At 23.5% G+C, this 26172-nt stretch overlaps 1 protein-coding gene across 2 annotated transcripts in view; it reads right to left on the bottom strand.

The window, feature by feature from the left end:
* LOC112599608 (potassium voltage-gated channel protein Shaw-like) overlaps nucleotides 1–26172 on the bottom strand; it is a 200218-nt gene that overhangs the window by 49469 nt on the left and 124577 nt on the right. For both annotated transcript variants that reach the window (XM_025346577.1, XM_025346575.1), the window contains 3 exons: nucleotides 17613–17848; nucleotides 17406–17538; nucleotides 16532–16711 (listed from right to left, as the gene is read on the bottom strand). In XM_025346577.1, the coding sequence (XP_025202362.1) occupies nucleotides 16532–16711; nucleotides 17406–17538; nucleotides 17613–17806 (507 nt within the window). In that variant the 5' untranslated portion in view covers nucleotides 17807–17848. The remainder of the gene's footprint in view (nucleotides 1–16531; nucleotides 16712–17405; nucleotides 17539–17612; nucleotides 17849–26172) is intronic.

Genomic DNA, 26172 nt, shown 5'->3' with positions numbered 1-26172 from the left:
CACTTTCGATAATCATACTAATATGTATGTATAATAATATTTTATTTCGACGTGAATAATTTTATAAAAACTTATCAACAGTAATATTATATACTTATAATACTAAAATGTATTCCTATCTAGATAGTCATAAATACGATATAGCATAATATTTAAATGCAACCTTTTCACTATTTCGGTGAAATATTGTCGAATATTTCAGATACACTTTATACATTACTCTTACTAGCATATAACAATAGTAGGTACCTAATTTACGAACTTAAAAATAATAATAATCTAACTGCATATCTTATATATGTATATTTATGAAACAATAAATTATTTAATAATAATAAGGCGTTGAGTAGTAAATCGTGTGCTATTAGATTTTATATTTTATCGTAAGCATTTTCCAAAGGTTAAAATACATTTTCAATCATATTATATATTATATATTTACGTAAATGTATAATTTATATACACAGTAAACTAAAGTATACAAAAAAAAATTTTCACAAATTCACAAAACCCTAAACGCATACTATTCCTGAGCATTTGTTTTAACTTTCTAGTTATAAATAATACAGGATTATTTATTAAGTATAATTTCTCCTATGTATCATTTTAAAATAATCTATTTACATTTTTAATTTTGAAATTATTTAATATATTTAATAATCTTATTTCTAAATATTTATGTTTTATATAATATTTAGTAAGTGTTATAATATCAATTTTTATCTTTGCTTCCTGCAAAATATTAGCATATGATTTTTTCTTGAAAATGTTTATGTATTCAAATTTTAAACCAAAATTTGTACCAGCAGCTTTGAAATTATATATATTTACCTATTAAATAAGGTATATTATAATAAGTTTATAGTGTGGAGCTAGAGTTGTGATGATTTAAAAATTATAGCAGTATTAATTTATTAAAATATTGTATAACCAATAAAATTATTTGAGTTAAATAAAACATACAAGATTAAATATTATACTAATCTTAAAGTTTTATAAAACAATTTTTTAGAACTATTATGCATAGTATATAACTCAGAAACTACTTATTCAATTTTTATTTAATTACATCAGTTTAAAATAAAATCTGATTAATAATATAATATTATAAAAAAGGTTGATTCTCATTTAAAAATAAGAAGTCTATGTGACCATTTTTTTTAAACAATTACACTAATGTGAAGTATTTAAAATACTGCCTTAAATACTTTGAAATGCTCGTAGAATTACTATGTATAGTTTAAATATATAAAAATATTTTTATTTTTTTTTTCTGTGTAACAAAATTTTGTTTTGTGTAACTTATATTTAAATGTTATTATATTATTATGTTGATATTATGCATAACATTATAATAAAATATATTTATTTTATTTTTTTTTTTTTTTTTTTTTTTTACAATTATTATTAAATACACAATCTATAATTATTATTTTACAATAAGTGTATGGGGTGGAGATAATAAATAACATGGGTTGAGAGAAAGAAGATAAGAAGCCACCCATTGGAGACTTTTAATGTTAGGAGTTTGTTTTTAAGTTTCTTGTTAATAAGAGAGAATGAGATTGATAATAAAGAGGAGCAGGAAATTTAAAATAAATAATTTATAATTTAAAATGTTTTATTTTTTATTTTTCATATCTCTGGAAATTGTGCATAATATTAAATTCTATTAATTTAATATTAGACTGCATTGCATTTTAGTTGAATTGGATCCATTAAAGATTATTTTTCTCCCTTGTTAATAAAATAATAATAAAACTGTATTAAATATGTTGAAAAAGGAAATGTGAATAAAAAATAATTATAAATAAATAACAAACATAAATTTACTATATTTTTAATATTTAAATATGTAAGGAATATTATTATCATATTATTAATGTAATATAATAATTATTCATAATGTTAGTAAAATTCTTCAAACATTTATGATTTCAAAATATTATTAAAAGACTTACAATAACACTTTTTCTCCCTTAAACCATCCGCCAATACACCACTGTCTGTCATAATTAAATTAAAATAGATAAATAAAAATACGTGTTAATATTATTTAATAATGTATAGAAATTATCCACTAAAAATCGTCATTTTGTTTTTATAGTACTAAGAAAATAAGTTTTTGTAATTTATTCTGCAATATCTATATTTATTTTCCTGATTAATACACCTTATAACGTTTTTCGTTTGCTTTAGAATGATCAGTACATATACTATATGTCTTTAATAATATGTTTTTTACAAGAAGGATTATTATAAAAATACAGTATTATTTAGTCATTGTACGTAGTGCACTGCACTGTAATTCAGATTTATTAATTACTTGATGCTTACTAAAATAAATGTATTAAGTATTTTGCGCAATATATCATAATAATACGATTATGTTTATAACTAAAACAAATTTTAATTATAAAAATGCGATATATCTGCTTGTATGTATTATTTTAGTAAATTTTCTTATATTTTAGTTATGCAGTTTTAAAACGACAATAACAAAAATCTTATTGTGTTTTTCTCATTCTCATATATTCCAATAGGTAATAAATCATTAAAATATTCTACATAGTTTTTTTATTTCTATTAAAATATATTAACATGTATAATACCTAAAATAGGCTACTATAATTATTTTGAATAATTTAAAATTATGTTATAATGAATTTATATATTCATACTTTATATTTAAATAATCTATAAATCTATTTACTCTGATTTTCACTACCCAGAAAAATATTCAAATACAATAATTTATTACAAAACATAAACAATTATAAATCATTAAAAAAAATCTATTATTTGTTTAACAAATAAATTAAAAATTGTATGTTTATCTAAACTTTTAATAGATTATAAGATACTCTTACATGCATAATATTCTGTATTAATGAAAAGCATAAAAAAATATAAAATTTACAATGTTTATTTTCAGTTAAAATAATTAATAAAAAAAAAAAAAATCATATCTTATATTTTATAATATAATATTACCTATATATAATATATATATTATATATTATATACATCAAAACATTATAGTTCTTATCATTTTTTTAAATTTAACGTTTTCACAATTTTTTACATTAGTTTAGATGTCTTAAAGTCAAATAAAGACACTTCCTTTGTACATTATGTCATTAGGTGAGGTAATTGTAAATTTTAAATAACTATGATCTCTGTTTTTTAGCTTCAATTAAAGGTTAAATATTTTCGGAAAACTTTATTTTTTAATAAGAACATGTTTCACCCAAAGGCCAAAATATAAAGAAATTAATGCAATAATCAGACGTCTTCAATAATTTTTCATTGACTTATTTGCAATACTTGTTGTTGTCCTATTCTGAGTTTTAAAGTAATAAATAAACGGTACTTTTATTTTAATCCTTAGTTATAACTTATAGTATACATTTTTTATAATAATAATATTTTTTTTTTTAAATTTAATTTTTATAGCTTAAGTTTTATATTTAAAAATATATTTAAAATAATGCAACAACCAGAAAATTTTAAGTAAATAAAAACTTTAGGAAATTCATTTAAATCGTTAGAAACAAAATTAAGATATTATCTTCATTTCATATTATTTGTTACAACAAACAGAAGAAAGTTTTATTATTATATATCAGATTCTATTCTTAAAATTTCTAACAAAGTATAAATATTTTATTTTTTTTTACCAATTTATGACGATGAAATTATCGAGTTATATATTTATTTCTTATTTATGATTCACTTATAATGTTTTGTATATAATATTAAACACCTACCTATTATCATTATTAATTAAAATTCTATTAATAGATATTAAACTGTTAAGCTGTAACATGGCAATGAGTCATCATTAAAATATTATGATTAGTACCTACATAATAATAATACAGTTAAACACATTTAGACGGAATCGGGAATTCCTGACTATTGAGGATAATGATTTTCATTATGTTATTATACGTATAATTGAATCGAAATTCAATTAGGAATATTTAAATTACCGTATTCAGTTTGGGATCAACCAACATGCATACTTACATATACGTATACACATATACTGTATATACTCGTATATTATTGATACAAAGAGAGTTATTATTTTATCATGATCAAAAAAATAAAAAATAAATATAAACACATCAAATTTTTAAATTTTATACACGAATACTAATTTAACCATAAAAAAATATAAAAATAAAGTTTTTTATTGTAAAAAAAAAAAAATATTAGCTTTTTGTATGAGAATCATAAACTTGGAAACTACTAAACCAAATTGTTTTGAAAAAGACGTTTTGCCAAATTAAATTTGCACACATGGATATCCGGGAAGTGTATTTGTTTCATTTCCAACTCCTTAAGGTTAAAATTGTTATAAATTTCAATGATACTATTGGTATAAAACAAAAATTGTTTTAAATTAAACAAGCCACTTTGTATTGCAATGGGATTTTTCAAATAAAAGATAATAACTAAAATATATATAAATACTTAAGCATTTCTTTTTTTATCGTATCAATAGCTCTATATACATACATAATAAGGGAATAATAGATACACCATTGAAAACTTAATGCTAAGAAAGTAGCACAATATTTTTATTTTTTTTTATTAAAATACAAAAATATAAACGATAGTTACATCAACATCAAAAAAACAAACTGTACAATAAAATATATATATATTTTTTTTTATGTTTCACGATCAAAGACCGGATTATGAAATATAAAAAATATAGCAACCTAACCAATTCGTATAATAAAATAAAATAATAGGTTATAATTGTTTAATACTCAAATATACATTTAAGGATAATGTTTGCATAGATGATTATAGTTTATATAGATTTAAACACTTAAAACAGTCCGGTATTGACCTGCAACGCACGTATGTGTACTATATGAAATGCCCATTCCATTATCACGATTTTTAATTATGTAATAATTTCATGAAATTAATTTTTTCAAATGCACCTTCAATTTTTAAATAGTTAAAAAACCTTCTCAAAATATTAAATAGCCACGGATCAAGGTCAATAATATCATCACAAAATTCACAAGTTTATAAGGGTAAAAAAACTGAATTATTCGTTTCATTGTACGTATGTCGTATTGGTATCCAAGGAGAACAACGAAAGTAAACTCAACATCCTTGATGTTCCCATTGAAATTGATAAATCAATTTTTTCTCTCAATATTACAATATCAAGGCTCTATTAATGTATGTAAAAAATATTAATACTTTCTCAGCTTTCAAAAACACGTTAGTAGAGTTGAATTTATCGGGTTAACTTGTAAGTCATTGTATTTTTATTTTATTACCAGTTAGGTACGCCCTGTGAATTTCATGTGACAGAGTGCCAATGTTTCAATCAAATTTCTCATGTATTAATAAAATTATAATAAATATACCTTGTTCACAAAAATCAATTTCAGATTATAGTTTTATAATAAAAATAAAAACATGATAATTTACTGTAGTATACTTTATTATTGAAAGTCTGTATGTAGTTTAACGTGTAGACGTGTAGTGACTAGTATCATATATTAAAAATTATTATCAGTTAATTGTAATTGTGTTCTGAAAAACCATTTTTTCAATTTACATAGTAAAACTTGTGATCATCTATTATCGATAATATTATTATTCATTAATTTTTCCTTTTTGATTGTTTTTTAATTTGATTGTTAACCCACCAAGACACTCTTTCAGAAATGATGTACAGCGGTGTGCAATATGTATCATTCTATTATATGTACATATATATTATTAAAAGCACATTAAACTTATAAAAAAAAAAACAATAGTATCAATATAGAGGCCGATTATAATATATGGGCACTACCTACTTTTGGAGTCTGCGCATGCCTATGCCCGTCCTCATGGACCTCTAAATTTTAATACAATTACGCTACACCTTATGGCCACTGATGCCTGTATTCACATCTTCGTGCCGTCAATATATAGACCTAACAAATTTATAATAAGAAATCTGCACCACTCGACTCTCATCTCAGATATATTTTATGCTTCTGGTGAATTAAATCATTTTGTCAGGTGAGTCTTGAATTTCATTGAAAATCATCACCCGATTCAACTGTTTTTTTTATGTACCTTATGCTCAATGCCAAACAACAAAAAAGTTTTAGTTTGTAATAAATGTTGTACAGTAAAATTAAAGTTTAATTGTCCATCCTAACGTTGAAACTATTAAACCAAAGGACACACCGCTAATTATTGTCATGATCAATTACGTTGTGTTAAATGTGGAGGAGATCACACTTCAGACATTTGCATCAAAGACAAAAACAGTCCAGCTAAGTACGCCTTTTACGTGAGTGATCATATTTTTAGCTACTAAGGTTTCTAAAATAAAAATTACTTCTCAAACTTCGCTAAGCATCCCATTCAAATAGTCGAAATCCAAACACGGTACTCACGCTTCCTATTCTCAAATCACCACCTAACCAAAGCTTCTTACGCCTTTGTTAATGATTCTAATAATATCCTATTATCTAATTGCTTCATTAACAATAAATCGTTTTCCAAATTTATCTCAAAACTTTCCACATTAATAAATCAACTTATTTCCCTCCGTACAACCGTACTGTGCAAACAACATATTGCATGGTCCAAATTATATCAACTTCATTAAATCTTTGATTATAATACCTGTTTATTCTAATATGAATATTTTTTATTAAATATTTAAGTACTATTACATTCATTTATTCTATATTTTTTTTATTTACGTTTTATCAAGTATTTTAATTGTTGAACTGTAATAATGGTATACTTAAAGCTAATAAAAATAAAAATAAAATATAAATATAAATACTAAAATATGAAATACTTGTTTTTCCAATAGAAAACGTTTATATGATTAAAACTACGAGACGCACGAACGCCAATATAAAAACGTGTATTCAATAAAACATATAATATCCTGAATGTTGATTTTACAAGTAAAACTGATTATTTAGTCGAATTTTATTCAACTGTCTGTTTTTAAAATGTACAACAAAAAACAATGTGCGTATAAGTAAGTATAACTTAGAAACTCAAAAACTACTTTGATAAAAGTTTTAGAAGTTGTTCTAAGATATATGAAACAATGTATGGAGAATATTTTGATACATATCTTACATATTGGTTTACAGAGTGTCAAAGGGATGTAGACCTATATCATTTTCCAACAAATTAAGGTACGTTAAAACTGAGGTACATAGATATGTCGTAGTATATTATGTTTGCTTATATTTTTCCGAATAAATTAAGGATTACGTATACAGTTAGTTTTTAAATAAATAATAACTATCTTTAGTGTAATTATAACTTAATACACTCATAGCATTTTAGTCTTGGTCTAGATAGTACTTCCCTTCGTATAATTAATAGTTTATTCATATTAATATTAATTGTATGTGTAATGTGTATAGTACTATAATCAATTTTAAAACCATAAATTCCATATTAATCCTTGCATTAAGTTATTAGTGTGAATATCTAAAAATAATATCTATATTTTTAAGTAATTATATGTCTGTATGTGTATATTTAATTAATAAAATATATAAGTACATCATCAGAAAAACGTGATGAAAAATTAGGTTTTTTTTTTAACACTGAGTTATTTTATTACGAACATAAAAACAAACCTCAATTAATAAATGACACGTAGGCGTGTTATCCGGCAGTGTTTTGGTCTTTAGATAGAACTGTTTACGCTGGATTATTTACCAAATTCAAACCATTAAATATGTCAGTTTTATCTAAACATTAATTTGTTTTTCAAACGTTATAAGGGTTTACGCCTTTGTATTGTTGTATTTACGAACATACAAATCGTAGAATCATACTACTAAGTATACGCACTATAATATATTTTATTATTTCAAAATTTAAACAGTTATTATTGACAGCGATTTTTATGTTAAATTTTAGTTGTTTCTTGGTTGGATATAAAATGAATAATTATATGTTTTAATATTATAGCTTTGTTTCAATTTCATTTAATTATGAAAAAAAAAAAAATTTAATTTTAGAAAAAAAGTTGATTAACAACTACAATATTATAATATCAGTAATATAAAAATTAAATTTTGAAAATAATTTTATTTATTTAGACCTATTTTTTTCTAAGGTTTATTTGTATAAAATGTACTATACCGAATAGAAAAACAAACAATTATTTATTCATGAGTTTCTAATAATTACCATTATCAATATCATATATTACATTAAGAGCATAGTACTGTCGATAATATAATACTTTTTTGGTGTCTGAATATGTATTTGAATCAATTCATATTATTTACCAATTATTCCCAAATATATCTGATTACTAGGTATATGAATCTTTGTAGATCTGTATAAATAATTTTATTTTACAACATTTGCAAATAATAATTTTATGATTCAAATAATTTGATATAAACAATAATTTTTATTAGTTATGATTAGAATATTAACAGTATAATATTTAAAATTAAATTAAATTAATACTCTTAAAACATTTTGTTTTATTATTAGTTGTTAATATTGGGGCATACGTATATGTATATGCCATTATAGCTTATCAGTGTAAAATATATCATGTAATAATTCACAAAAAAACGATTTAAATTTACGGTTTTATGTGAATTTTAAATTTTATTTTTAAAAGAGTTTTTACAACATTATTTGATCAAACTTTCTATTATCTCTTAGACGAATATAGTTAATTTTGTCATAAATACAGAATCAGATTAAATTAAACACGGCGTTATAAATATGCAATTTAGCTACAATACTGATAGTAATTTGCGGTTACTAGTGACATTCTTTAATATTATTGCTAAAATAGTATAATATTAAGAAAATATGATTTTAGTGGATTTAATTAGTATTTAAATTCTAGGTATTTGATGATGAATGAGTAAATAACTTGTGTTGTTTAATATGTGTTTGGATCAATTACAATCAATGAAATAGGTACATTACAAAAAAAAAAAAAAAATAATAATAATAACACTAATCATGATTTATGTAATGTAATTTAATTTTTTTCTTTATTTAATATAACTTTGCCATTATTTAAAAATACGCACCAAAAGTTTTTTCTTTTTTTTTATCGTTATTATAACTAATATTTATAAATTATAATACATTAAAATATGTATATTATGTTTATGTATTAAAAATGTATTTAACCGCGAAATTTGTATTTATGTTTATATGCGTATATAATATTAAAACAATCATAATTTTGTTTTTCATTTAATAAAACGGTTCCACTTTTACAATATATTATTATGTTTATTTTGTTCTAGAATCTTGATGGTAATTTATTATGTGGAGCTTATTAAATACGTAGGTACTAAAATATTAAAAATGTAATATTTTGGTTGTGTATAAATGCATGTAAAAATTTTACATAGTTACACATAATGTATAATAATAATGTAATATAACTTTAATGACAAATATCATTTTGTAAAAAAAAAAATATTACATTTTACTGCAATAGAAAAAAAAAAACCAACATAAATAAAGCCGTCAACGTTACAAAATGTGTTAGCGATGATATATTTTATCATATTTATATTATTTATGCAAATATAAATCATTTTTCAAAACAATTATTTTACTACATCATTTATATTTTTTTAATTACATTATAATTATTATCGTTTGATCAGCTATGTTGTATAGTATGTTCAATTTTGTGAAACTAAACGTCAAAGAAAAATTGAATGTACCAATTATTTTTCAGGAGTAATGTACAATAGCATAAGCAATGTATTTTTTCAATTAAAAGTGGTTTAATAATATTAATATTCTTCAACTAAATAATTCACATCACCAAATAATTAAATACAAATCAACCGCAAAAGACTAGATGACTATTTTATCGATTTCAAAAAAAAATAATTTTTTGCTGATATTTTGTATACCTACATTTTTTTTTTTTTTGCTTACACATTTTTAAATATATAATGATACATTGATTTAAAACACGTAGAATTAACCCGTTTATTACTCTAACGCAATCATTAAAAATAATGTTAAAAATTGGGTCTGTGCAAGAAGATATTAATAAAAATAATTCTAAAGCTAATAACAATCGTATGAAGTTACGTACGTAAGTATACACTTTTATCTATACAATGTATATCATTGCTTATTTTAAAATGATAAATCCTCTATGTACTATTTTAAACTTCAGTTTTTAGTCATTCGAAGATTTTTCTGACTGGATTTTCATAAAAATATTTTACACATTTTAATTTTGATTATATCTTTAAGTGGTAAATAGTTTCGTTTTAGAATATGGTTAATTTATTTTTTTAAAAATCTGGAAATATAAAGTTTATTAGAAAACTATATTTTATTATTATTGCTCATTTGGTTTAGGGTTGGTTCTAATTGGTATGGAGAATATCTCTTTTTACTGTCTCTTGATATTATACTTTTTGTGTTATTGTCTAAAAATCGCTTAATATTATCAGATCTTAAGTATTACATCGAATCAATTACAATATGATGGGTTATGGGATTTACGAGTTATAATGAAAATAAATTTAAAAATTATTGATTTATTTTTTAATAACATTTCATAAAACGATATAATAGCTAATGGTAGTATAGAAAATTATAATGTGAAATTTAATAATTCAAATAAATAATTTAAAATTAAGTTGTTTACTAATTTAATATAATATTTGATGTTTTTTTATAAAAAAATATCTATATTATTATAGAAACGTCTACTTTTATATTATATATATATATAGCTAATTAGTTAAATTAAAAATATAAACCAACAAATTGTTTAAGTCATCACTGGATAGTCGTGACTAGATGATATACTATGAAAACAATTCGTTTATTATGACACACAAGTGCTTAATGTAAATATGTAAATAAGTTAAAAATAAAGTTATGTTGACGTCTACTAGACAAAGCGTCTATGGGACTGACTCGAGTTAAAGCATACGATATTATTATAATATCATGCCCACTAAAAACTTTTTACGTTTCTTCAAAATTAATTAGACTTAAAAGTGTCAGAAAATCATTTTTAGCAAAAACCACGATATTTTAAAACAATTTATGAATTATTATATTTAAAAAAGATGAGTATTTTAATTTTTGAGTCTAAATTTAAAATATAACATTTTTTTATATCATGTAAATGACACTGTTCTCTTACTGACAGTACAGTATACTTGTTTTGTACATTATTTTTACGATATTTGTTATTAAAAGTCAATATTTTTTTTTTATAATATTTATGTAGATTTTATAATTATTTGTTTTTAATTCAAACAAATAAAGTAGTAAATACAAAGACATAGTTAAAACAAGTTAGAAGAATAAAATACAAATTTAAAAAAATTAAAAACTTTAAGACGTTTGTCTATTAAAACTTTTATTAAAACACATTTACGTAAAATAGTTGACGATCAGCAATAATTTATTAATATTTGAATAAATAAATAAAGTGAACACATTGTCACTCAATTATTCCAAATATTTAATTGGAAACTGGACAACAGATCATTGACCATTATTAAGATTACTTAAAATTTAAATTAAAAATTAAAAAGCACTCTGTTTTGAATATTTAAATAGTTAAACAAAAACATATTAAAACAAAACTATTGCAATTACAAATTTAAGTGCAAAAATAAAAATGATCATTCAAAATATTATTAATAGCTATTAAACACTTGCAGTCGTCTTTAGCTGTGGTTTTATTTTTATTTAACGACTGTTATATTATAGCTTAGTTGGAAATTTATTTAATGATTTATATGCAGTTATATTTATTAAGTCACGCTATACGATGCAATTTGCGCTGTATATTTTAACGGATTGGTTTCACTAATTTGACAGTAAGTTGAATAAAATATTTTTGACATTTACTATATTGTGTTTTTTTTATTTTCACTTTCAAATATATATGTTTTTACCTTATAACGTTATCAAATTTTATTTAGTTTCATATAATATGTAAATTTATAAGATAAATATTTTAAGAAGTTGAATAATAACCTTGTACATATTTTTTGTAAGATTTATAGACTTAAAGCTAGTAAATTTATGACCAAAATACTATTTAATCAAACATAAAAAATGTTTTTACTGATTCTTACTTGCATATTAATCAAAATCTTAAAGAGGAAAATAACATTACAAATATTATGAGATTATGTTAGTTTGTTAGTTCCTTTAAAAATATAATTTAATTAAATAAACTAATTTTTACATTCAGCAATTTTAACTAAAATATTTTATATAACTCGTTATATCAAATTATATATATATATATATATAACAAGCCAACGAAAAACTTTGTTTCATAAATTTATCTTGAAATACATTTTAAGGTCAATACGCTTAATTATAGTACTAAGAAAAACATAACTGTATTGATTATCTCGATCATACATTTACCTTATTATCTTTAATACGATTTAATAAAACTTCTAACACTAATATGACATTCAGTCTTTCCAGACACAAGTCCTTTATTACAAATGAGAACATTTTTCATATGGTCCATCTCTATTATACAAGTTATTAAAAGAAACATTAAATCTATTCTATTTTTTATGTCTTTTCGAGCCGCTTATAATATGTTTACATAGACCATTTTTTTTTCTTTTATAAGATGTACAGAAATATGTTTATAGAAATTCACATACATCAATGACATTTAAAAAAAATTTAAATATTTATTTAAGGTATAGAAGACAAAAGTTATGAATAATAATGATGATTTTTCTTTCATTTCTTAATTTTCTTTATTTATTATTATTATTGTTAGTCATTTTTTTTTCTTTTAATCATCATTGAAATTTAAATGTATAATTAATTTCTTTACAAACACCAAATTATTGTGTAAATGAGTTGACGAAAGAATATTCAAAGTTTATAGTTTATTATTTCAATGATTAAAATAACAGATAAACACATAAAAACTTTCATTTCATAAAATGTACGCTACGAAATTCATTTTTTTTTTAAACATTCTATACATTTGACAGTCAGAAAAATAAATTAAATACATTTTTATTTCGATAGCTATTGGGTCAAATAATATGTTTAAAATTTTTTGAAATCGGTTACATATCACACTATTGTATAATACACAAATAGGTAATAACTGTGAAAATATTATTTACAAAGAAAATTAATTATGTACCGGTTCCTGACCATGACAAGAAAATCTAATTGGAACGTACGTATTATCGCAATGGATAACCCTATAAACTTTCCGTGTATGCGACATTATAGTGTTAATAATGATTAACTGCTAATATAATATAAACTTTGCAACATCCAAGCATTCAGGCTCAAACTGAATCAATTTCATACCACTAATTTTAACTATTAAAACATATTAATATCTATTTAAATAATCGTTGTTATTATATATTTTGATATGGCTACCAACTGAGCGTATATATGAGTTAAATCTGTGTATCGAGGGAACCTAATGCATACGGTACTCGATGTATATAATGTGTTAAATATTTGATAAAACTGACTATTTTGATGCGCTCTTGGGATAATAAGAATAATAATAATTAATATTATTATAATTACTATGACAATAATAACTGTACGGCATCCGCCTATATGAAACCGGAAGTCAGTTTTGCCGTATATATTATAGATCGATTAATATTATACCATTATATTATTAAATGGACAATACTTTACATCGAAGGGCGTGCCATTACTAACTGTATACCATACTACCACTTACACACAAACGTACATCCAAACACGTCATATTATTATATTATTGCGGGAACATAGATTCGAGTTTTATACTTTACACATATTATTTACGCATTCACGAATCTATAATACCGCGTTGCTGGTGCGCTATCGATTTATTAATAGCTAACGAGACAATCCTAGAATCAAATATTTCAATGAGCTTTCTATTTATTATATATAAATATAATAATTGAACCCTGAACTAAATAGCTTTTCATAGTCAATAGTTATCCGGTATCTACTCTTTGGTTTAGCTTTTGCGGTGATTTCGAATTGAGCCAAACAAAAAGCAAAATATTATATGTTTCATGTTTTTCCATGACTCACCATAATATACAGGGTCCGGCAAAATCTCCCGTATTTATAGATTGCGCAGTGTGAATTGTGATGGTGGTACAACTATGAAGAGGGTATTGATCAATAGCTGTGTAAATGACATTTTTAGTAGGCGTAATGATGTGGATCATTGAAGATCGCGCATTTGTCGTAGATGTTTTGTAATGGTGGTTCTACGATTTCTAGTCAGCGAGCATTTCGCATCCAACTTGACCGACACATCTCCCGGTGTTGTTGTGGTCAAAGGTTGGCCAGACAGTTTTTTTTATTCAGTGTAGAACCCGTTGCTTTAAAATTGGACACCCAAACGAGCATTGTTTTTTCTATCCGGAACAAAATCATGTCGGTCAAGTTGGAACAGGATGCGAAATGCTAGCTGACTAGAAATCGCAGAACCACTATTACAAATGTACTCCTCTACGACAAATGCGTGATCTTCAATGATCCACATTATTACACCTACTAAAAAAATCTCGTACACAGCTATCGATCGATACCCTTTCCATAGTTGTACCACCACCACAACTCACACATCGCAATCTCTAAATACGGGAGGTTTCTTTACCGGACTCTGTATAATACAATATATTATATTATATTAATGTCCAATATTCATAATTATTTTTTTTCTTTTATATTTAAATATTTTTGTAATCTCAATAAATTAATTAGCGTTGTTTTTGACTAAAATAACTCTATGGAAGATCATTATACAAACAATTAAGGTTTTTGGGTAAAATGGTCAATATACCTACGCGTATAAATCGTAATAATATGAAATACGATATTTATGAACTTATGTAATAACGAGTCAATCAATATATTTTGTAAATCGATTAAAATTGTAATAAGTTCAATGCAACAAATATACTTCCGTCAATTATTTAGTAAGAAATCCTATCGCTAAAACTAATACACACACACACTCGCGCACACGTAATATGATAATAATATATTATGTGCATATGGAACGAATTTATTATCCATGTGTAACTGTTATATTATTCACGTTTAATATGGCACAAAGAATTATTTATGTTTATCGGTATATATGTACATAATACATCAGCGTACACGCCTATACCATTCGATCCAATATTATTAATTCAAACGGTCCATTGCGTATATCAATAGTCACACTTAGAAATATCAATTTATTAAATGGGCATAAAATAAATAGGTACCTGATCAGAATGTCTTTTCAAGAACCCTTGATTGTTAACGTTTTTTCAATTTAATATTTTATTTATACACTGTTGTAAAAAAATTGTGTTTAAATACTAAATACGTATTGTATAGTATATGGATATAGAGTACATGCATTTTAATAGTATATAACCTTTATTTGTGAGTAAAAATGTCGTATTTTAGTACAATTATTTTTAACAACTTACTCACATAGTTATTAATTGTACTTGTTCGTAAATATGTTTTGCAAACTATTAAAATGTTATACTTAAACCAATTATGTATAAAAATATGTATTTAGAAGTTATTATTTATAAATAATTTGATAAAAAAGTAGAATTTTATGATAATTGAAGTTTCACTACATAAGCTATGAGTCATCACTTAATCACTATTCACTATATAATTAACAACATCACTATAAGTGTTATAGAACAAGAAGATTTTTAATTATAATGTATCAAATGTAACTACCTAAATTAAGTTTATTTTTAGTAAATATTGCGTAATAACTTAATGATTTACAATTAAATAAATTATTTTTTTGAGCAAAACATAATAATATTTAACTTTTTCAAGTATATAAATTGTAATAATAATATATAAAATAAATATTATCATACTCGCTCATATTATACCAATAATAAGAAATGTCATATATTTTTATTTTTATTTAATTTATTTATTTATTAATTATTAACACTTTTAAAGTCATTACAAATATATTTAAATTTAAATATTTATTTACAAATATTGTTTTAAATTTATTTTAAAAATAAGTTTATATCATTCTATTAAAACATTTAGATCGAATATTGGACATTATTTATGAAAATAATTATTCTCAAGAAGTAAAATTGAGTAATATTACTCAAGGTATAAGTAATAAATATATTATTTAGATGATGACTTTATAAGTTAACGAAATTAATTTTGAAATCTTGTTCTTAGTTTATTATTAAATATAACCAATAGAATAATTAGACCACTTAAAACATAAGGAAATAGTTTAAAATTATTCAAATATTTTTTTTTTATTTTTTTTTTTTAATATTTGTACAGCAAATTACAAAAAAACTTCTAAGAAGTAAATTTAATGAACAATGATATCTCATTTTGGATCTCATAAAGTGGTAAAAAATGTATTTATAACGCCGATTTATAAGATGCGCAGATATGCAAACATGATGTTTCCCACGTAAATATTTTTAATATTTAAAACCGTCTGTATCACACTTACCTTGGCTGATAACGAAGAATGTGGTTCGTTGAAGAGAGCCCATAGTTTTGGCTTGGTTCTCTGCCAAAGGTTCAGAGTTCCAGCCAAATATTCTTCTTCATAACCAAACATTCTGGCAACTTCCTCCTCGTTCGGTTTTTCGGAGTCAATATCCAGCTTATCGAGAATGGCAAGAGTGGCCTGGAATTGCATAAAAGTTTCGTTTTTGTAAAATACAAATAAAAATAAACATTCCCAACAGAATTAATGTTAATATAGCTGGTATAGGCACTCAAAAACATTAACGAATGAATGAAAAAAGTTCGTATTATATTGAATTCGGTTGTTGAATTTTTCGAAGTGGTACCCACTCGTTGCATCGTAATGGATCCCTTTCTCTTATATAAAAGGGTGACACACTCTCGCGTTACCCCCATCGCCATTTACGCACTGGATCTCACTCACTCGCACGTGCATGCTGTTTTGTGTGTCATTAATCAGTCGCAGAAAACCGAAACTTACTATCCATCAACCCTATCATTTACTCTTATAAGTACAATTTTTTACGCATACTTGTCTTTATACAAATGCGTAAAACTTTCAGAACTTTGAGTATCAATAACATTTTACCATTATATAAAAATAACCAATCAATTATCGCAACATAATACCAACACGGCTATTTCTATTATGGGTTAACTTTATAAAATAATAGGTTAAAATAAATAAATATTTTTAAGAGAGCAAAAATTTACAAAATAACACGTATATTATTATATTAATTTTCATTTATTTGGATATTATAGTAGTGTAATATGATAATCTATCGATATGCGCATTATGTATATTGTATATACACATTTTATAGATATTTATTATATTTAGTAGCGGTTACCTGCGTGTCTCTGTGGATGCTGTAAGTAGACCAGCAACAGGGTTCTACTTGATTTGAGTCAAGTCCCCAAAACTCCAGCTCGTCCTCGAAAAGTGGACCACAAACGTTTGTTGGATAATGGAGTTTCCCCGTTCTGGAAGAAAATCACGATTAACAAATGGTTTATGAGTGATGTATATATTGATGTAGGTTGTAAAAATAATTTACCTATAGTAATTGAGTACTTGAGCAAACACGCCTGGATGCCTATCAAAAAAATATTCGTTGAGCACAGGATCGTAATTGGCCAAAGCTTCGGTAAGTCTGCTAAGCCTCGTAGCTGGTATTTTTTTCAATGTGGCTTTATAGGTCTCGTAACGGATACCACCGACGTTTAGTATGATCCTATTCTCACCATCCATGTCAACTGCAACCTTGGTCGTCACGCATCGTTAGATCGTGAACTGTAATATTATTTATATTATTTTTTTTTTTTTTGTGTTTTAATGAAATGTAAACAAACATTTAGTAATTCAATCGTTAAACATTAAAATAAAAAAGTTTATTTTTAATGAACATAAAGTATGCTTGGTGTAATAGTTATTCAATTTTTAAAAGAATGTATTGCGATCATAATGCTATTATAACTAACATCTAAATAAATCAATATTTATTTTCAACTTAAACAAAATACAATTTAAATAAAATTTCAATACCTATAAGCTATACACTGTTGTACATTTAAAACTTAAACATCCTTATTTATAATTCACTAAATTATGTATAAATACATGGTCATGTACTCATGTGTTTTTTTGTTTGAGTTAAGGTTTTGTTTCATACATAGATCTTGTATATCATATCGCATACGGTATATATTACGTACAACTATACAAGCATACAAATTATACAAATCTTAATAAAATAATAATATTAACATAGCTAATAAACAAAATAAGAATCTAAGAAAAACAGTTTTTAGTTAATAAAATATAAACTTAAAACTTAACAAACTTTAATGAATTAATATTTTGTTAACGATTAAATCATTATGATTTTATATTTTAGTTTATTAACTGTAGTAGTAAGTAGTAGATATTAATTGTCTATATTATGTATTGTATGTAAATACAACGTAATATTAAAATATTTATTTGTTTAATTTACATTATGTTATTGAGTTTAAGTAAATAGGTAAATTATCTTATATTATATTTATGTTATACCTACCTAAGAATATAGTAATATAATTATAACACATTTTCAAAAATAAAAACAAAATAAACATGTGCCTACATCAAAAAATTATTTTTATAAATTTATCTAAAACTACATTGTTTTAGAGTATCATAAAGATACGCTTTGAACTCTAATTATTATAAACATTTAATATTAAGAAAACATGAACTTATTTTGAACATCAAATAAGTTAAAATTAATGTACGTTATCATAATATACCAAACTTTTGAAATTGAAATTATTTAAACTGTAAATCATTAAAACAATAATAATAATAATATTTTTTTCATTTATAATATAATTTACAATAAATTCAACAACACATTTTTTTTTTTTCATGTTAACATTTCCATAAAGTGTACTTTACATAACATAAATATTAAATTAAAAATAGACATTTTTAGACGAGTAAAATCTCTAAGAATAATAAAATAATTAGATTTCATTATAAAACGAAAATAATTATTTATTTTTTTTTTTTTCATAATTTTGAAATTTGAATACATATTTTCTGGATACTGTACTTCTCATTGCTTAATAACTTAATATATTTATATCATCTTTAATATGGTATATTTTTTATTAGATGTTGAAGTTATTTATCAAATATAAAAATATAAATATATTATTTTCATTTTATTATTTTTTATGTTATTTATTTTTCACATTACTAAAGCTATCTCGACGTGTAATTTAAACCTTAAATAATAATTTTTTATGCTTATATTTTTTTAATTTAAAATCACTAGTCACCATAAAAATGAATTAAAATTGATCTAACTTAATTATTTAAATATTATTATGGAACAGTTAAATATTGTCATATTATATTACAGATATAATTTTTATTCAGAGGTCATAATGGTATTTTTCATCGAGCGAAAGAAGATCGTATTTATATATATATATTATATACTGTTACATGCAATTCAATAATTGGAGGCATAACCCTTTTTTTTAAATATGTATATATATAATTTAAAATCAACGGTCGAGTGTGTGGGAAAAGGTAGTTATATAGAAAGTTGGATAAGGACCAACTGTTAATTAATAGTATAAAAATAGGATGAAAATCGTGGAGAGCAGGGCGTGGACTGTTCGAGGAAGGATATTTTATTGTAATCTCGTGGCAATGGAGATAATGTATTCAAATGATAAAAATGCCACCTAACTGCTAGTTACACACAAACACACGCATTTACCGAAATCATACGTTATTATATTGAACATCAGTAAGTTACTGTGATTAAATTTTACCACCATATTTTCTTATTTATTATAATATAAAGCGTAAAATAATTGCGTTATAAGAAAAGGAATGTTTACAATCTCCAAGCTTTTTTATAAAATAAGTAGATAGGTAAATTTTTGTTATATTTTATCCATATATAACACGTGTTGTAGTATTAAAAAATAATTTAAAAAAAAACACCAATGCACATGGGAATGAAGACTACGTGTATAGAAACCACCCAGGTATAATACATAATATTATATTATTTTCATGTATATTTTTTTTATTTGTAAATTTGTTGAGTTTATTTATATTTAGTTCTTATGTTTTCCTTTGTGGTAGTTTCATGGTTCTTAAAGTTTATACTGTGATACATATCAAAATGTACGTATAAAATAACTGTAAGTAGTGCAAGAACCTGCATAGTTACTTTACGGCACATCTTATATCATACAAAATAAAATATGCAATATTTTATTTTTCAACTATAATGCACTTGATATTGAACATATTTACGTCTATTACAATAGTAGTTCTTTATTAACTATAAAATATAATAAATTAATAATGTTAACGCTTTTCGACAAAATTATTTAATTATTTACAATCAAATTTCCAAAATATTTTAATTTTATTACAAAATGTAATAATGAAGCCATTATAACTTTTGTAATGTAATAGTCCAATTTCACTAACTATAATAATTAACGGTGGGTCAGTAGATTCCCTAAACCTCCAGCTAGCCAATGCAATTTACTACTGAGACTAATTATGTCAAAAATAAGTTGATATATTGTGATGCGTATTAATCAATATCCCTAAGTATTATTCTCAAAATTAAAAATTAAATTCAAGATTTCATACTTTAAAATAGTCGAACTATTGACCAATTTTTACATCACAAGACAAAAATGTAGGCATTTGGTAGTATGAAAAATTGTAATAATATAAATATTGTAGACATTTTGAGTGAGTTATAATATTTCTAAATTGAACCACAGCCGTGGCGTGAAAGATATTAATCATCATTTTTACCATCTGGTCTGTGGTGGATTAGTGGTGAAAGTGTAGAGGCGATTTAAAACGTTTGGTGATTAGCGTTTAGATTTTAAAGTGTAAACTTGCCGCTATTGTTCCGCTAGCCGGCCCGATGACGTCAACTAATGGTCTCATATAATAACAATAATAATTGCACGGTTGTGTCGTCAAATAACGACGTGTACTTATATAACAGACAGACAAGTATATATTATAATTTATAATATATAAGATGGACTCATCTCTGGATAAGTGTAACAAGTTTGGCGCCGGTGGTCAAAAGATTGTAGCATTTACGAACGGATAGTTGTAAGTCTGATGACCACTAATGTACAGCTAATATGACAATTACTTCTTACACAATAATATAGAGTAAAAAATTTAAAGTTTTTCAAAATTTACCATTCAAAATCTATAAAATAGATGAGAATTTAACATCGTCTGCTACCTTACTCTTGCAATTTGTATACATTATCAATAAAGAAATTAATTTTATATTTGATTAAAAATAATAAATATTTTTAATTTTCAAATCAAAAGTTTATTTTTAAATAATTTTGAACCAATTATAATCTTTGTCTATAATATTATATGTAAAATAAATACAGTATTCTGATGAATTTATAAACAATGTGTGCTTTTGTTAGTTGCATTTCAACTTTTATCTCATTTAATGTAGAACTTATAATGCTACCGAAGTAATGTTTTAGATTAATGTGAAAAAATAATAATAAATATACAAATTCTTACAATTATAATAAAGGTAATGTAAATTTGATACTATACGAGATTTAAAATAACCGAGTGAGCAGAGAATGGTTATTTTTCGGTCACACAACAGATCGAATTTCAATCACAAACAACATTATATAGCATAAAATTATAAGAAATATATTCAGATATATTCAATTCACTATTTTTCACCAATACTAAAAATACAAAAAAATATTATGGTCTCAACAGAGTGAAACTAAGAATAAACTTTTAAATAAAATGTATATTTTAATTTTAATAATATAACATCTGTAATCAAACTATAAAGTACAAAAAAAAAAAGATACAATGAAACATTTAATGTAATATATTAAATGAAAATTGAAAAATATTTCTTGTAACCGATCTAATATATAAGTTATACTATAGTATTATTAAAAAAACTAAATACGTTATTGATTTTTGACGAAAACGAAAAATACCCATTTTTAAACACATATTATCTTACAGTTTTTCATAAAATTAAGCAATAACCCAAATGTCGTTAATAAAATGTGCCATATATTTTACAAATAAACAAAGCATATAAATTACAATTACTATCACTAGAATGCATTTAGAATTTTATTTTTATTCTGTATCGATTAAATATATATATATATATATATATATATATGTACCTATCATTATTTTTTTATTCTATTGAAGTTTCCGTATAATTGTATGTTTCGTATAATCAATACTGGTAAAAAACAAATGCATACCATTCATTTTTGTGGTTTTCCTATATTGGTTCTAAATTTTTTTAATTATTATTGGATATGCTATTTACATTATTATTATTATTATTATTATTATTATTTTGTCTGGAAATAAAATCTATTGATTTCAACTAATAATAACACATTTAATTTTATAGGATGTAAACCAGTTAACTACCAGAATGGTTCTGTGTTGTAGAAAAACTATTTGAACTATTTGCAGGCAAGCATGAAAGGGATTTTAAATGCTCTAGAAAAATAAATTCAGTATTATTTACATCGAATAATAAATCATTTTAAATAAATTTTACATATACTTAAAGCGTGGCAAGAATACCAAACATTTCTAAGTCATATATTCGTATTAAATTTGATGTATTGATAAACCTATTATGTACTCGTATATATTATATAAATTCACACTAATATTTTAATGGTTTTAAGTTTTAACGTCTCATATCAATAAATCATATCAGTGATGGTTATACTTTAACTATCTTGTTTTAATAGGTCAATTGGAAATGGATACTATAAATTCTACCATATTTCCAGCATTCTTAGATCACCAAATCAGATTTAGTGTGATCCAATTTTGTGATAGTGGTGCAAAAAATTCCTTTTAAAATCTTTAAAATAGTATCTATATTAAGCCACATAATAAAATATTATTAAACTTTACCAATGACAAAAAAAAAAAAAAAATATATTTATATTTATTTATTTATTTAAAAGTATATAATATAAGAAAAAAAGTTAAAAAAATCTGGTATATATTATATAAAATTAGTTTGTTTTAAAAATTGATTAAAAATTCGTATTATTTTTTAAGCGCAATGGAAACGACAGAAAATATAAAAGACAAGACTCAGTAGAGTCGTGTAAAAGTTTTTAAAAGATAAACTAAAGTGAAAACATTTATGAATGTATTCAGGCCAAACAAGTTTTTGAAGCAACTTTACTATAATTATGCCGAGTTCATTACAATTCTAAAATGACTAAGCTTAATGCACAGCCTATCATTTGTATACAAAAATATTATACTATACTACTATAGTATATGTCGTACTCACTTTACAAGAATTCTACATGGTTTAATAGTAACATTGATTGTAGTAAATCAACTTTTTACATATTATGATAATAACTTTTTATTATTGTACGTCTTTATAACAAATTCTATTCACAGAATACATTTTTTCAACGATAACGGAATAAAAGATACAATATATTATTTAGTTCTTAAGGCTAACATTTATTGTTCAAAATTGAATTATATATTATTTATTATTACTTTTCTAATACAGATAATAATCTCTTGTTAATATTGTGAATATAATATGTTGGCGTTTCTTAAGCTACATCACCATATAGATCATAAACATTTTCTTAATGCATAAGTAATTATCAGCTATATATCCAATGTAAAATAGTTTATAAATTAAACTTATTATAAAATACTCAGTTTATTTGAATATTTAGAATATTCAGTTTATCTATTCAAAAGTAAAATACATTCAATTGATTAAAAAAGGTCGAAACGTGTTTTTTTAAACACATTCACCAGAATGTCTGTAAATCACGGTAGATGTAATAAATTTGAAATTTCTAATAATATAAGCACCAACTTTTTTCAAAATAGCAACTTTTTTCTTGTTATAATTTATTTATTTAAATTTTATCCATGGTTATTTCATAAAATCACTTCTAGTCACTATTATAAACTCTCATAATTTTAATATTTAGTATATTGTTTTTAAATATTCCTCAGCGTAATTTATCTATTTTTCAAAAATATGATTAAAACAATACATTCATACTACAGAGCTATAATTAATATGAATTTTATATTATTGTACAGATAAAATACATTAAGTTTATTCTGTTATAAAGTTTTTACAATTATACATTTGCGTATATACAACCTAACTAATATAGACACAGCATAGCGATAATATTGTATATATAAACATAAATATTACATGTTCCAAGACGAAACTTTAATGCGTCAGGATTATTTGGTTCTAATTTCATCGATTCAATGCTGACTACAATCGTATATTACAGGATGAGTAGCAAAGTTTACATATTTCCCAAACTGTATTCATCTCATGGGAAAACGAAGCGACTCGACATCCTGCAGTACATGCACCTATATCCATAATACATATATATATATATATATATGTATATATATAATAACCAGTATCCACGATACGTATACATATTATATAACCTATATATGTATAAATGTATGTATTTGTTTAATGGATATTTATCAACAGATGCCCAACTGTTATTAATTATCATTTGACATAAACATACGGTCATGTACGCAGATAAATGGGATAGAAGTGGCTGTACCCCTGGAATGGAGTGAGCGCGGTGAGTATAGCTTATGCGCGAGCTTAAATCGCAACCCCAGCTTATTAAGTATGCAGTGTGGCAAACCTGCCACCGGAATCCTCAAGAGTTAAATTGCTGAAGACTAATTAAATCGTTATGTTTTTTTTTTTGTTTTTTTTTGGCTCGTTACTTGCGATTATAAACGTGACGCGTACGCACGTATTTACAGCTTTACAAGTACTGCAAGACCTTCAATGTTTGTACGAACCAACAATAAAAAAAAAACAAAAAAAACATTGAAAAAAGCCAAAAACAATCAACACCTACAAGGGCGGTTAATTTTTTTCGTCCGATCGTTGTATTATATGTGTGTATAGTGTATGCAATGTAACAATGTAAATAAGCGCAGTATCTCCGACTGGTATTGTGTTTAATTCGTCACAGTCGGGGTCCCCGGGGAAATCGATAGACAGGTGAACAATTTATCATCAGCACACGTCAGTTCATTGCTTCAAAGTAAAGTTCAGAGATGACTGAAAAACTATATGAGATTCGACCGGAAAAAACGATCTTTACCCGCATGTCCAATGTTTGTATCGGAATGTTTTCTATATTTATGAATATATCTGTATGCATCTATATTGTATATGTTATACAAAGACATAGGCAGAGTTGGGCAACATTTTATCTAGATAACTATTCGAATAAAAAATTATTCAAATGGTTTTTTCACAATTATTCGAATAATTTTCACACATTATTATTCGAATAAAAAATTATTCAGATAATTTCAAACTTATTATTCGAATAAAAATTATACTAGGTAGTACAAAATATGTATTATATAATGGTAATAAGTTTATAATTTATAAGTCTTCTAGTTAATAATAGCATTAATTATACTGTGATATATTAAACTAAATTCATTTTTTTAATAATTTATTAAAAATTTAATAATAGTTTTATTTATTGAAATTTAAAATTTGCTATATTTATTTATTTTCATTTTTGCAAAAATTATTTATTTACATTTTTGTTATTACTATTTACTACTATTTATAATTGTTGTAATTATTATGAAATAATTTTCATATTTTAATATTACTAAATTATTATTAAAAAAAAATATATCAAATTCTTTACTTTTTTCTATAGATTTATATCTAATTTATATATACTGCTTTATAATATTTTCATCATTATGTAATTTAAAATACATACAATGCCAACTATTTTCCTGTTTTTAATTACCAACTCTATGGTTACCCAAACAAAATTAACGAAAATTACTCGAATAATAACGTTTAGAAATTATCCAATAATTTTTTATTCGAATAAAAACGTTTGGAAATTATCTGAATAATTTTTTATTCGAATAATAATGTGTGAAAATTATTCGAATACATTTTTATTCCAATAATAATAATGTGTGAAAATTATTCGAATACATTTTTATTC

Source organism: Melanaphis sacchari, unplaced genomic scaffold, assembly GCF_002803265.2.
Source record: "Melanaphis sacchari strain LSU unplaced genomic scaffold, SCAv2.0 Contig53_pilon_pilon, whole genome shotgun sequence".
NCBI lineage: Eukaryota > Metazoa > Arthropoda > Insecta > Hemiptera > Aphididae > Melanaphis > Melanaphis sacchari.
The sequence above is the reverse complement of the archived record's forward strand: the minus strand, read 5'-3'. Positions and strand labels throughout refer to the sequence as shown.